This window comes from Bombus affinis, chromosome 10 (assembly GCF_024516045.1).
Source record: "Bombus affinis isolate iyBomAffi1 chromosome 10, iyBomAffi1.2, whole genome shotgun sequence".
Classification (NCBI taxonomy): domain Eukaryota; kingdom Metazoa; phylum Arthropoda; class Insecta; order Hymenoptera; family Apidae; genus Bombus; species Bombus affinis.
In genome coordinates, this window is record NC_066353.1 from 10,699,075 (window position 1) to 10,713,238 (window position 14,164).

The window sequence follows — 14,164 nt, forward strand, 5'->3', positions numbered from 1 at the left end:
AATGGACGCTATACTATAATTAAACACGATCGATCAATTATATTCATTGCTGTATTTTCATACATTTAGCTAATCCAGTGCTGGAAGCCTTTGGAAACGCAAAGACCAAACGAAACAATAATAGTTCTCGTTTTGGTAAATTTATGGAGGTTCATTTCGATTCGAAATGTCAAGTGGTCGGCGGTTACATTTCCCATTATCTGTTGGAAAAGTCGAGAGTGTGTCTTCAAAGTCCTGACGAGAGAAACTACCATGTCTTTTACATGATGTGTGCCGGAGCCCCTCCAGAACTTCGCGCGAAACTTGGGATTACGAGGCCAGACGATTTTCAGTATCTAAAGAATGGTTGTACGCAGTACTTTTGCAACGAGGAGTCGGAAAAAAAATTGAACGATGCTCAAAAGAGTCGCGATCAGAGCATGAAAGGTACCTTGCACGATCCGATTTTGGATGACGTTGAAGGATTCAATGCCATCGATCAAGTAATTATAAATATTATAATTAGTATTTAGAGTTAGACTATCAATAGTTTAGATTCTTAACATTCTTAGCTTTTTCAAGATCTTTACAACCGCGCAAATTACTCGAATTTATCTATTATGAAAAATAATTCAGAGAGTAAAATATTCTTTCGTTGAAAGATTGATAATTATATTTTACCTCTTTTTGCTGATTGGATAACTTTCTAAATTCAGGAAAAAGCAACGGTAATTTGACAATTTTTTGATTATTATCAAATCACCCATTCATTTCATGCAATTTTTGATTTTACTAATCTATTCATGTTTAGTTACAAAATGGCTTTCCTCCATCCATACAATTTTTTATTACACGATTGATTTTGATATTTATGTATTTTATATACATTTTTTAGTACAGTGGTGATTAATTACTTTTTTTTTTTTAATTTTCACTTTTTACGAAGGCTTTAACACGTCTTGGTTTAACCGAAGCGGAAAGAATGGAAATTTATACAATGGTAGCTGCGGTACTCCACCTTGGGAATATCACATTCGAGGACAATCCCGAAGATACGAAGGGCGGCTCTAGGATATCCGCTAACTCTGAGAAAGCAGTATTAATGAGTGCGAAGTTATTGGCTGTTGATCCCGAGGAACTCAGGCAAGCTTTGGTTTCGAAAGTAATGCAGACTAGTCGCGGCGGTATCAAGGGAACGGTCATTATGTAAGTTTATATAAAAATCAGAAATAGAGAAACAAAAAGAAAGTTTAATAACTGACTGAATACTTTTAAGGGTACCACTGAAAGTCTACGAAGCCAATAATGCCAGGGACGCTCTGGCTAAAGCTATTTACAGTAAATTATTCGATCATATCGTAGCTCGTATCAATAAGAGTATTCCTTTTAAAGCTTCGAGCTATTATATTGGAGTTTTAGACATTGCAGGGTTTGGTATGTGTTATAATATTTCTTACGCTATACTTACTCCTTCAATAAATTTATGATTCCTTTTTTATTATCTCTTATAGAGTACTTTAAGGTCAACAGTTTTGAACAATTTTGTATAAATTATTGTAATGAAAAGTTACAACAATTTTTTAATGAAAGGATCTTGAAATACGAGCAAGATCTTTATGCAAGAGAATCGCTTAATGTGCCGAAGATATCTTACGTGGATAATCAGGACTGCATTGGTAAGTTTAATTGTTAATTCGTCGTTTCATTACCTAAACAAATAAATCTCTTTTCTACATATTCAATTTTTAGATTTAATCGAATCGAAGAACATGGGGATTTTCAGTCTCTTAGATGAAGAATCAAAATTACCAACTCACAGTTTTGCACATTTTACCAGCGAAGTTCATCGTGTTTGGAATGGTCATTTTAGAATAACCCTACCACGAACTTCTCGTTTGAAAGCCCACCGAGAATTGCGTGACGATGAAGGATTCGTAATTCGTCATTATGCTGGTGGTGTTTGTTATCAAACGGTACTTCATCTGTTATATGCAGTATATCCTATTTTTGCTCCTGCTCTTTATAGAAAGTATATTTATTATTAATATGATACGCTATATTGTTATGCTTTCTATATTTGGTACACTTTCTATCTCACTTTCTGACTTTCTTTTCTTTAAGAAATTTCTAGCAATTTTTCTCATTTTTAGAATCAATTCATTGAGAAAAATAACGATGCTCTACATGCTTCCTTGGAAGCATTAATTCAAGAAAGTAATAACAAATTTCTAAGAACACAGTTTGCCAATAATTCTCGTCAGAAAGGGAAACTTACTTTCATCAGTGTAGGCAGTAAATTTAAAACACAACTTGGGGAACTAATGGATAAATTAAAAAGCACCGTAAGAGAATTACTTACATTAGTCATTTTAATATTATGCTCTTTTTAAGTAGATAATCAGGTAGCAGGTAAATTAAATTTTTCTTACAGGGAACAAATTTTATTCGCTGCATCAAACCGAATAACGAGATGGTGGCTCATCAATTCGACGGGAACAGTATTTTGGGACAGCTTCGTTGTTCTGGAATGACGTCTGTTTTAGAACTCATGGAACATGGCTATCCTAGTAGAGTTCCATTCCAGGAATTGTATAACATGTACAAATCGTATCTTCCGCCAGAATTGGCCAAATTGGAGCCTAGATTTTTTTGCGAAGCGTTGCTTCATAGCTTAAAATTGAATAAGAAAGATTTTAAGTTTGGAATTACCAGAGTTTTTTTCAAACCTGGGAAATTTGCTGAATTCGATAAGATCATGAAATCAGATCCTGAGAACCTAAGGAAGTTGGTAGCTAACGTAAAGAAGTGGTTACTTAAGTCTCGGTGGAACAAGATGCAGTTTTGTGCGTTATCTGTGATCAAATTGAAAAATAAGATCATCTATCGAAGACAGCACTTAATTATTTTACAAAAAACAGCGAGGATGTACATAGCTAAGAAGCAACATCGTCCTCGCATAAAGGGAACAGCGAAGATCGAGAAGTTGAAGACACAGTTAAGTGGCATGGAAGAAACGTCCGAGCAATTGAAAAACCGTGAAAAACCTATGGGCGACATTAAAAGACTGCAGAGGGATTTGAATGCGGCTATTGAGAAAATAAAGATGAATGAAAAAATAAAACCAGTGGAAATCGATTCTTTGTATACGAATTTGGTGAACCAGGTGAACAAACAAATGGCGTTGTTGCAAGATATGGTCGAGCAACAGAAGATTGCTGAGGAACAAGCAAGACTGAGGAAGATCCAACAGGAGTTAGAACTCGAAAAGCAGAGAAAGGAAGAGGATGAACGGAAAAAGAGAGAGGAGGAAGAAAATAGAAGAAAGAAACACGATATCGAGATGAGAAGGAAGGCAGAAGAGGAGCAAAAGAAAAAGCAAGAAGAAGAAGATAAGAAATCTGATGAGCTTCGCAAAGTACATACTTTATCTTTGACAATTAGTCTTTTCCCCGTTTATTACTTATGTACTGATATGATTACATTACTTATTTATGTAGAGTTCTCTTAATGTAGCATAATTTGTCAAAAGTGTTTAATACATTAACATTACATTTTTTATCTGCTCTGAAGGCACAGTTGGAAAAAGAAGCAATGGAAAACAGCAAATATCGCGAGTTATTGGAGCAAGAAAGAAGGGATCATGAATTGGCGGTCAGATTAGCTCAAGAATCGAATGGTCAAGTCGAAGATTCTCCACCATTTGTGCGAAGGTATCGTATCATGCTTTGCTTTCATTCAAATTTAAGCATTTGGAATCTGTTATTTCATTTTTTTGATACTAATTGGAGGAAAGTAGAGCGAGCTACAATGGATAATAAACAAATTCTGATTAAATGAAATGTAGCCAAAATATAACGAAATTAATCTTGCTGATCATTCGAAGAATTTTTTTGAGTGAAAAAATATGATCTTATTTTGTTAAATATGTACATATAGCGGTTCCGATGTACGAGTACCATCAAACAACAACAGATTAGCAAGGTATTGTAAAACTCGTTGAGGTTTACTGCATGCACAACTAACACTTACTAATATTTTGTAACTAATTAACTAACATATATTTTCCTGTAATATTAACAATATTCGATTTCTATTGTTTCTGAATGGGTAATATTTGGAGATTTTTTAGCATGCTAACCATTGTTCGTGTTTTGCAATTAAGGAATGCACAATGATATTTCTGATATACATACATGCAAGCTTTAAGAGGAATTTTAACAAACAATCCCCCCCTTTTTCTTTTCAATATAAAATATGTTAAAAATAAGCATTTTAAGTATAAATATTTAATGTTTTAATAGTGATAACGTATACAGCATATGTTAATTAATTTCGTTTAAAAAAATAGATCGGAGCAAGTGCGCAATAATCAGGCAGCTATGGCCAATAAAAAATACGATTTATCTAAGTGGAAGTATTCGGAATTACGAGACGCTATAAACACATCCTGCGATATCGAATTGTTAGAGGTACGCGTCACTTCTATAGAATTATCAACTGACTATAAGGTAAATAAAATGCAATAAGAATTATTATTGTGTAATTCTTTTCTTATAGGCTTGTCGTCATGAATTCCATCGAAGACTAAAAGTTTACCACGCGTGGAAAGCGAGAAATCGCAGGCGAACAACCATGGATGAAAATGAAAGGGCACCAAAATCTATTATGGAAGCCGGTAATACATACAGACAAGTTTATTTATCTGAAAATCAAAGACGAAACATTCTGTATTATATTAATATATTTTAATGTTTCTTTCAGCTGCCAAAACCTCAGTGCCTCAAATGAAACAGCCCATAATCGGATCATCGCAACGATATTTCAGAATTCCCTTCGTACGACCAGCTGCATCCGGTCAACAAGATAACTCGCATACATCTTGTAAACGAGGATGGTGGTACGCTCATTTCGATGGTCAGTACGTTGCCAGACAGATGGAACTTCATCCTGATAAGGCACCGATTCTGTTGGTAGCAGGTAAAATCCCTAATTCATTTTAATCTATTTTTTTTTTCTTTACCAGCTATAATCTTATTTGTATACATCGTCACAATAATAGTTAGAATCACTGCATACATTTATAGTATATGTTAGTTAAATCTTATTTTCAAAGACACCACATTCGAAGAGAACAAATAATCGTGCATATTCATTATGGTAATTAGAATCTTGAGCAAAAATTAATTTTTGTGAAGGTATTGATGACATGCAAATGTGCGAACTGAGCCTAGATGAGACTGGATTGACGAGGAAACGCGGAGCCGAGGTATTGGAACACGAGTTCAATCGTGAATGGGAGAAACACGGAGGCAAACCATACGTACCTCCGTGTGATCGTAAGAAATGAAACCATTCCATCAAACAGGCGAAAGTAGTTTTAATATAGATCTTATAAATTTTTGTATTAACCCACTTTGAAAGTGAACCCATAGCACAGTGCCTTAGAATTTGTGCCTTACTCGTTATACAAAAAAGGCAATTCTTTGGAAAGCACGATATATTGATTAATATTATTATCAGTTATAAAATTTTTCATTTGAGAAGTGTAGGGAGATAATTGCATCTACAGTGAATTTAAGGATGAGTGGACGTATAATACATATACGTTTGATGCCTGGTGCGATGTGATATATACACAATATTTCAATTAGCTATTTGAATGATCATGTGGGAACAGGATTCTTAATACGATAGATTTAATTGTTCAGTATTCGAAGTCAGTATAAAAATGTGTTAACAATTTTTGTAATTAAAAGGAAATTATTCGTAGAAAAAAATAGATCTCATTCAAGTTGAACTTATACCTTTCTTTTCAAGAAGGAAAAAGTATGTATGTCGATTTGCCTAATGAAATCAATTTATGGTATTAAGGTTTATTGAAAATCGATGAACTTTTAGTATATAAAATTTCTTCATATTTTGTAATGGAAATGGCTCATGGTTCCTTCGAGTAATATACAGCATCGTTGAAAAGACTATCTTCTATTATGTATAAGTAATTTTACTTATTTACAAGATATATTGTTGCACATTTAACGTGAATTGTACGTTCGTCTTTTTAGTAGATATAAAAAAATTCATGAAATATATAATATGCGATCAATTATTCTTACAAATAAATAACATTTATGCCATTTTTCGTTTTGTGTTAGGGTAACATCGTGTATAGTTTCTAATAAAAATATTTGTACTCGTAGCAATATATTAGTAATGCTAAAATAAAAGCTTAGCTAGGTGGTACCCAGACACAATTATTTTTCTCGAATTCTCTGGCAACTGCTAAACAAAGATGATCTTGATAAGATGCAGACATCACCTGGAACACAATTATGGAATGTATCATAAAGAAATGAACATGGAAAAAACATGTTAGAAAGTTTGAAGTTTGGAATTCATTAATTACCTGAAAACCAAGTGGTATTCCATCTTTACCGAAACCCATTGGTATCTGCGTTGAAGGTGCACCTGTTATATTAGCTAGAACGGTATAAACACTGCAATGTGCTTCCCACAACATCGTTTGTGGAAAACTTGCTGTACGACACCAAGTTGGACATATTAGTACTCCATTATCTTTTAACATAGTCTGTAAGCAGCATAAGAAAATATTGAAGACCTACTCGATACAAGCATATATAAATTACGTCTTTATTACTTAAAAGAATTATTAATCGTACATTTAGTTTTAGAGTAAGTTCTGCCTTAATCTTTTCATAATATGCTATACGTGAAGACGACAATAATCCCTTGCGGTCTAGGAGCATTTGCATAAGCGTACGCATTGGTGTATATCGTGACAATCCTAATAACGATTTTGTGAATTCTATACCAGCTCCCTTAGGTCACAGAAATAAAAAAGAAAGTTACAATTTATTAGCTTGAAAAATAGAAGCCAGAAATATACATGCAATAGAACAGTTTTAATTATCGATATTTGAATTATCATTACACTTGAGCCTGGTTCCAGTATAGGATCAATATTCATGCTTCCTAATGTGGATAACATCATGTAGCACATATTTTGGAGCCATTCTTGTGGAAACTGGAATGCAATATTTGAATCTTAATTATTTATTATATTAATTATATTACTTATTTATTAGATTTCGAAAATTTGGCTTCTTTTTAGATTTAAATTATTATAAGATTTTTACTTCTTCCACGCTAGCGCCTTTCGTTATTAGATACTGCTTGGCTTTGTGAATTGTCTCCTTTATTTCTGATGTTGTCGATCTAAGACCGAAAATGCCATTGACGTTATCGAAATAATAAAATTTTAAGTTTTTTATATCGACTGGTTCGTCGAAAAGTGGAAGCAATTTGCATTCGGGTGATGCGGCCAACACCTTCATGCTCAAGTAAAGATCCTCCACGTATCTTGCTAAGGGTCCCATTGTTAACATGTGTTTAAAGATAGGATCGTCAGCTAGAAAGAAATGTCCATCGAGAGGAATGGTACCTACAAAGAAACAATCGTGTAGAAATATATGTATATATATACATATATCCCAACAAGTACGTATAAATTCTGAAAGCAATACCTGCAGTAGTTTTATGAGCAAAAATACCAGTGAAGAAACTTGGTATTCTTAGAGATCCAACGAAATCCGTTCCAATTCCAAGCACAGATGCTCCTGAGCTAATTAACGCACTCTAAAATCAAACAGATAATAAAAATAATTAAGTAAAAAAAATATTTAGCAATTGAATAAAGGGTGAGAATTCTTTTGCGATTATATAGACACTTTTATATATTTTCTTATAATTCACGATTTTATTGATTACGCCATATACAGCATATAGGAGCATTAAATTACTGTAAACGTAAAAACTCGGATGATCTTAGCGATTACCTCGCCCCCTGACGATCCCCCTGGTGTTTTTCTCGTGTCATATGGATTCATTGTACGGCCAAACAGAAAATTATAAGTGTCCAGAGATAGACAATACTCGGGAACGTTGGAGACCAACAAAATAATGGCACCAGCGTTTCTAAACGTTTGAACTATATATGCGTCTTCTGTGGCCTTCGTGCCTTTCTTGAATACGCAACCACAGGTAAAGCTCATTCCTAATTTAAACGAGAACAAATTTCGATATTACGCTCGATCGCCTTTTTCATCATATTAGAAATATATTAACTACAAACGTTATATTATAATTTATTATTTCTTTCATAGTAGCGAGGGTCTACGGTTTCAGAAATTCTTATGCAAGAATTTGGTCATCCGACAGTGTTTAGCATACAAACAGTATCAATGCGAAGATAGATCGAAGGGATCGATGGAGTATTAAAGAAAATAGGAAAAGAGAATATTTGTAAAATTTGTTCGCTGGGCTTCTTAAGCCATTTCAGAATTCATAACTTCGAATTTTTACGCTCCAATCTTGCTTTCGTTTCAAGGAACATAAGGATTTTTAATATCTTACGACATCGCGCGTATCAACGACGACTTCTACATGTTCAATGAGAATAATTTACTTCGACCTTGATTTGTGTATCGTAAAAGTTACTTAATTTATGTTAATTAAAATTCTATCGATGAACTTCGACTCGTAAAACGAACATTGGAATAAAACATCAGCGAAGCTTCGTCAAATGGTCAAGAAACATTGTTACCTTTAACCGCGCAGGATTCCTTTATGGACATCGGCACACCATAAAGAGGCTTATTCTTTTCCAGTTGCTCGGCAGTCATGGCTAAGTCACCGCTCTTCAGTTTTGCGTCACACATCTTTGATTCTTCTAGAGCAGCTTCAAATCGATCTTCTATTACTGCGTTTATGAATGGATTCACTTCTTTAACACGCTCGATATATGCTTCCACTATTATCTGACTACTGAGCTGTTTTTCAATAAAAAGAAATTACAAAAGTTGTGAAGTAATTCAACTATTAAGGGCCAAACGTTTCATAAACGCAACATTTCACGCAATTAATTCCGTTTTATCTTTTCTTTTTCTCAATTGATTAATTGAAATTTATATTAATTTTATGAGAGGGAACTCTAAATGTTTCGTATCTTTCTCGCTAATACTTTGTTCTTTTACTTACAATTCTATGATTCTATAAAGAGTTCGACAATATCAAGATACTTACAGCGCTATGACAGTATAAAGAGTTTACATGTGACTCTATTTTGTGTAACGGGCAATTCTTTCTATCATTATCTCTTTCACTTAGATCTTAGATCACTTAGATCACTTATAATTTTATTTTCCAGAGTATTCGAGAAAATTCAAGTATTTATGGTATCGGGATAAATTATTTCTTCGAATCGTGGGATTTATCTGAAAGTCGGGGAAAAGTGAAACGAAAACCACGGGTTCTTTTTGTCAGAAAAAAAAAACAAAGTAAAAGGTGGAGAACAAAGCAAATTTAAATTACTTCGTTTAGGCGCTTTTAGCAAAATGTTCCGTTTACCTGACGATAAGAAACTTTAATGAACTATATGGCAAAGTTCAAGTGGAAATATCAGAGGAGATTTTAATTTCAATGAAGATAATTTAATTTATTATTCCGACGATAATGAGTACAAAGAGCAAAAAGAAACGAAGAAATGATTAGAATAAATATGACATTGTGTATGAATTAATCAGAACGAAATCATTTCTAGTAAGTTCCTTACTTCTCTGTTTCTGATCTTCCTGGCTAGCGTGGTTGCGCTTAATTTTAACAGTGGATTTTTAATTGCAGGTATACTCGGCTTTCTCCTCCAATGAATAACCATGAGTAGAAGATGGTGAATACTGCCTATCGCTTGTATAAAAATTATTAGTAGGTCGATGAATAGCTCTATCATCTTTCCTGCAATAGGAAACGTTATTTATTCAGCTGCTGTTTTAAGCTTACTAGGATAATTAGAGGAATGGAATGATTTTTTTTTTTTTATAGCATTCGATTGTACTAAACTCGATTTTTTCGAAAACTAAATCTTAAATGAACAAATTTTATTCAACATTTCGTTCGTATGTTTTCATAAGGGATCATTCCATGCCCGCTTGTACGTGTTATGCGACCTTTGTATAAACATGAATATTATATTAGGTTGGCAACTAAGTGACTGCGGATTTGTCAATATCAGCTATTGACAAATAGCTAGTAAATCACTTAGTTGTCAACCCAATGTTATTACGCTCTTATATAAATTCTAATTACATAAGCTGTTTTTCGGCTGACAAGTTCAGATAAACGCATTTTTTATTAGAACATATGCCCATTAAAAACAAACATGTACGTTTAAGTCTCTCCTCTTATTTGACTCACGCGTGACATATTAACTCACACATTTGTTAGTTTTTCATACTCTATCGACCTCTCGCATTTAAAAAAATTAATAAATATTTAATGAATAATACCATAAAGCATACATTGTAGGTTAAATTAATTTCTCTTTGCATCATATACATTGGGTACTTCCGCTTCGCGTTGCATATTTTAAACCAGATAATTATTTTTTTAAGTCACCAATGACATATTCCGATTTATCAGACATATTTGACACGCGATTTACATCTTCGCGGGAAGCATGTATTTTATAGACCATTTTTCTATAACTTCATGATTTACGTAAGAGAGTCGAACGATTCGTAGCCTGTAAATTTTATTTATAAATTTACTTGCTAATTTTGTTACCAAAATTGTTTCGACCATAGCGGAGAATTTACTGGTTCTAATAATTTGTCACTTATGATTCGTGAAATTTCATTAATAATATTACTTGAACAGGGCGAGACAAGAAAGAAGAAATATAGAATATCGCGAGCTTCTAAATGTTTGATCAAAAAATTATAGAGAAGAACGATTTACTGTAAACATATGGACAGGAATTATTGGCCCATCCTTCTGTCTACAAAGATAACAACTGCGACACGTTTGCAATTTTTACGCTCCCATTTCCTAAACGACTTACGTGACAGATTACTATACACCATGGCATAGTCTTCGCTTCGTTGATTTTATGCACAATGGTACGACGATGTCTCGTCATAGCCGATTGGTACGGCAATATTTGAATGAAAAATTTGGATTACCGTGGATAGAATGCGCACCTGCTCTTCGCGTGTGGTCCCTCCGTTTATGAGACTTGATGAAGAGATTGTTTATTATTCAAACAGACAGATTATATCCGTTAAACAATTACAGCATCTGGTTGAACGTGGTCTTTACGATACAAAGTACAAAATCACTACGTATTCTTGAGCAAGAACTTGACAAAAATATAGATGCGAGGTTGGGACTGCTTAAATAGGCAGAAAGTAGAGAAGAAGAAAAAAGAGGAGAGAGAAAGGAAGATATGAGGAATACATATATAATAATGGACCCGGGGCATCTACGTAGATAGACACGTCGCTACATCAATACGTCGTGAATAAAATTAGTTAAAGAATTATTCAAACTTTAACATTTTTTCCTAGAAGAAATGCTTGCGACTCGTAGTTCTTTTCAAGCTTCCGTTCCTCGTGACGAGTGGGATATATCGTGATAAAAAATGTTTAGAAATCATGGTCAAGATCAATTTTACATGAACTTCTCTTTATTACGAATCTCCATCGATCCAGAGATCGCAAATCGGTGTTTTTTACACTTACTTTTTATACACCCTGTGCATACAGTCGATTTATCTGAGATTTCGCAATATATGCCCGTAAAGAAAAAACATAGCAACATTGAAATATAGTGCAGTTTTTATTACGACATAAATCACCAGAAATGTATGCTGTTTTCTCGTCGCGTCAACGGTTTTCTTATAAATATTTTTCCTCGTTGCAATGAATGCGCAACTTGCACACAATCTTTGACTTCCACGTTTCTTCCTTTTTCCTGTACGTGGTACCAATGTATTCGTTACGTGATATCCGATAATGAGCTTGGAGCTTTTGGTTCGTAAGCAATTATCGCTCAACTACTCTAGAAAGGAAATAAATTATTAAGGATACTGATAACGAATATTCATGTGTTAACTTACAGGTCGATTCCCGTTGAATGAACATATTTGCAAACAGTGTTCTTGAACGTGGTCAGACAGTGGGGTTCGAACTTTAGACTAATACGTGAATATTCGTTATCGGTATGCTTAATAATTCTTTTATTTATCTCCTCTGTAACGGTTTTCATCGCTTAATTGCGATAATAAATAATACGTTTAAATAATAAATAATGCATATACAACGTAATTAGCTTCATGATAATTATTAGTTACATTTTTATCAGTATAACGTGATGGACAGTTGCGTTTAGGAAATTTTTCTCTCTATATTCCATTCTTTCCTCTTAAATATTGATAACCTTTGTTAAATGAAATGTGAATAGCATATCAGTTTTTTATTACTCTTAACAGATTATTATAAACAGCCGATGTATCCAAAGTTAAAACAAACTTAAGGCACTTGTTATGTTGTAACTGTAATTGTTATTAGCGACGAAGAATAACGTGTCGGACCAAATATGCAGCCATTCAGAGGCATATAATTCGAAGTAAATAGTTTTTTGGCAGATAGACGAGTAAACATCATATGGAGGGCAATTTCTTCTTTTTTTTTTTTTTTTATTAGCTTTATGTTATATAGCGACTCAGTATAGGTTTATGTTATTCCGTTGTACGATTTGTTTGGGCCTTTTCATTTTTAGTTCTTTAAACTCTTTAATTTCCTGTATTTTTGTATTCTTTGTCATATTTTTTAAATCTTATGTATTTAATTCGAACGCGAACGACGTGCAGCGTATCGTGCTTATCGTCAATTTTGTTTACTATTTTTGCTATTAAAAGATTGCTATTTTCATTGCATATTTTTTTTGGAAACAGTCTAGACATTTGTTAATTATTTATGCAAGCAAAAGATCAGAGGAAACATTATTTCTCTCTACTCGAAAATTCCATGATGCGGTTTTTGGTATGCTGTTATGGAACGAATAGGCAGATATAATGTTTAATCTACGGTTTTTCTTACAAAAGGTAGCACAGGATGCTTTATGTCTTCAAATGTCATAATCTTCTTGTTTACGGCTGATTTCAATTCTTGTGCACGCTGCTATTTAAGCTGACCCACTTTCGTTCATGTAAGAAGGTATGCTCGCGCACAGGGATATTTCGGCTAATTTTTAATTGTCTATAACTAAAAAGCAAAGTCCAAGATGCAATTTTTTATCCTTGATCTTCGTCTCATCTTAGCTTCAAGAATCACCCCTTACATTTTTTTAACTTATAACCGAACACTCTGTGTACTTGAACGTGGAAGAAATCTTGGTTACGGATGTATCTTAAACTAATTAACGTTCTGTACATCGATGCATCAGGTTATCTTCTAAAAGGGGCAATCGGATAAGTGAAATACCCGGTAAACTTTAGGAGAATATAATAGCAGTTTGAATATGCAATACATGATCAATATGCACATAATCATTTTTACGCTCGTCACAAGGTCACTCTAATTTCTTAAATTGAACGATAAAAGGTACTCGAAGTACTTGGGATCGAAAAATGATTAGTTCGGAGGATAAGAAGAATAATTAAAATTAAAATACCTTTTAAAGTAATCATTTTTCGCCTCAAGTACCTTAATACATTTTTGTAGAGAATTAAAAAATCCATGGGATGGTGCATAAAATGATTTGTTGTTCAATTGAAAAAGATAGCCGTGGTCTTCGCTTTTCATCGAAATAAGATTATTTTTGAAATTCTTAATTGTGCAATTAATAGAATTTCTCAATATGCAAGATAATTGTCAGTTTTAGCAGAACTTACCTTGTTTTCTTCTTCTACCAAATGAAGATCGGTATTTATCGAAAATATACAAACTTTGACACAAATTCGAATAAAACAAGATTTTCACTTTCCTTGTTATTAAATAACGCTCTATTAACGCGTCATTCTTAAAGTTCTTTACTTTACGATCATCAATGAATGAATCGATTGAAGTGAACTGACCGACTTCGATCGACTTTAATGCTCTTCTGACAACTGCTGTGACTGTGTTACACTCAAGCACAATCTCAACTGTTCTTGAACACGTCTTTTGCTGTTCGTTATGCGCTCTTAAATGAAAATGGTGGAATTTTATCGTCATCCACTAAATTATGTAAATTGATTTATTTAACGATTTAATTTCTTTACTGAATTATTCATTATTTGCAAAATATGCACGATCAACTTCAGAGTTAAGAAAGCAGCGAGGAGGGGAACATT

The 14,164-nt window shown here is 33.4% G+C and overlaps 2 protein-coding genes across 5 annotated transcripts in view; one reads left to right on the forward strand and one right to left on the reverse strand.

Moving 5' to 3' along the window:
• LOC126920829 (myosin heavy chain 95F) overlaps positions 1–6,362 on the forward strand; it is a 21,281-nt gene extending 14,919 nt beyond the window's left edge. The window contains exons 6-18 of one of the 2 annotated variants that reach the window (XM_050731610.1): positions 70–482; positions 926–1,185; positions 1,256–1,413; positions 1,491–1,655; positions 1,729–1,952; positions 2,130–2,321; positions 2,411–3,394; positions 3,550–3,689; positions 3,916–3,960; positions 4,328–4,448; positions 4,537–4,654; positions 4,741–4,956; positions 5,175–6,362. In XM_050731610.1, the coding sequence (XP_050587567.1) occupies positions 70–482; positions 926–1,185; positions 1,256–1,413; positions 1,491–1,655; positions 1,729–1,952; positions 2,130–2,321; positions 2,411–3,394; positions 3,550–3,689; positions 3,916–3,960; positions 4,328–4,448; positions 4,537–4,654; positions 4,741–4,956; positions 5,175–5,326 (3,188 nt within the window). In that variant the 3' untranslated portion in view covers positions 5,327–6,362. The remainder of the gene's footprint in view (positions 1–69; positions 483–925; positions 1,186–1,255; positions 1,414–1,490; positions 1,656–1,728; positions 1,953–2,129; positions 2,322–2,410; positions 3,395–3,549; positions 3,690–3,915; positions 3,961–4,327; positions 4,449–4,536; positions 4,655–4,740; positions 4,957–5,174) is intronic. The other variant, XM_050731611.1, reaches the window with a different exon arrangement.
• On the reverse strand, positions 5,946–14,060 carry LOC126920844 (fatty-acid amide hydrolase 2-like). Of its 3 annotated transcripts, XM_050731663.1 has the most exons (11): positions 13,724–13,866; positions 13,504–13,626; positions 9,608–9,786; positions 8,600–8,825; positions 7,833–8,050; positions 7,521–7,632; positions 7,134–7,438; positions 6,929–7,021; positions 6,657–6,815; positions 6,383–6,565; positions 5,946–6,295 (listed from the first exon to the last, which is right to left on the reverse strand). In XM_050731663.1, exons 2-11 carry the CDS (start codon positions 13,580–13,582, stop codon positions 6,206–6,208), a joined length of 1,644 nt encoding a protein of 547 aa, XP_050587620.1. In that variant the 5' UTR covers positions 13,583–13,626; positions 13,724–13,866; the 3' UTR covers positions 5,946–6,205. The 3 variants fall into 3 exon arrangements, with proteins under 3 accessions (XP_050587620.1, XP_050587619.1, XP_050587621.1); XM_050731662.1 differs by lacking the exon at positions 13,504–13,626 and having other exon boundaries at positions 13,724–14,060; XM_050731664.1 differs by lacking the exons at positions 13,504–13,626; positions 13,724–13,866 and adding an exon at positions 11,031–11,209.
• Between the last annotated feature and the right edge of the window lie 104 nt (positions 14,061–14,164).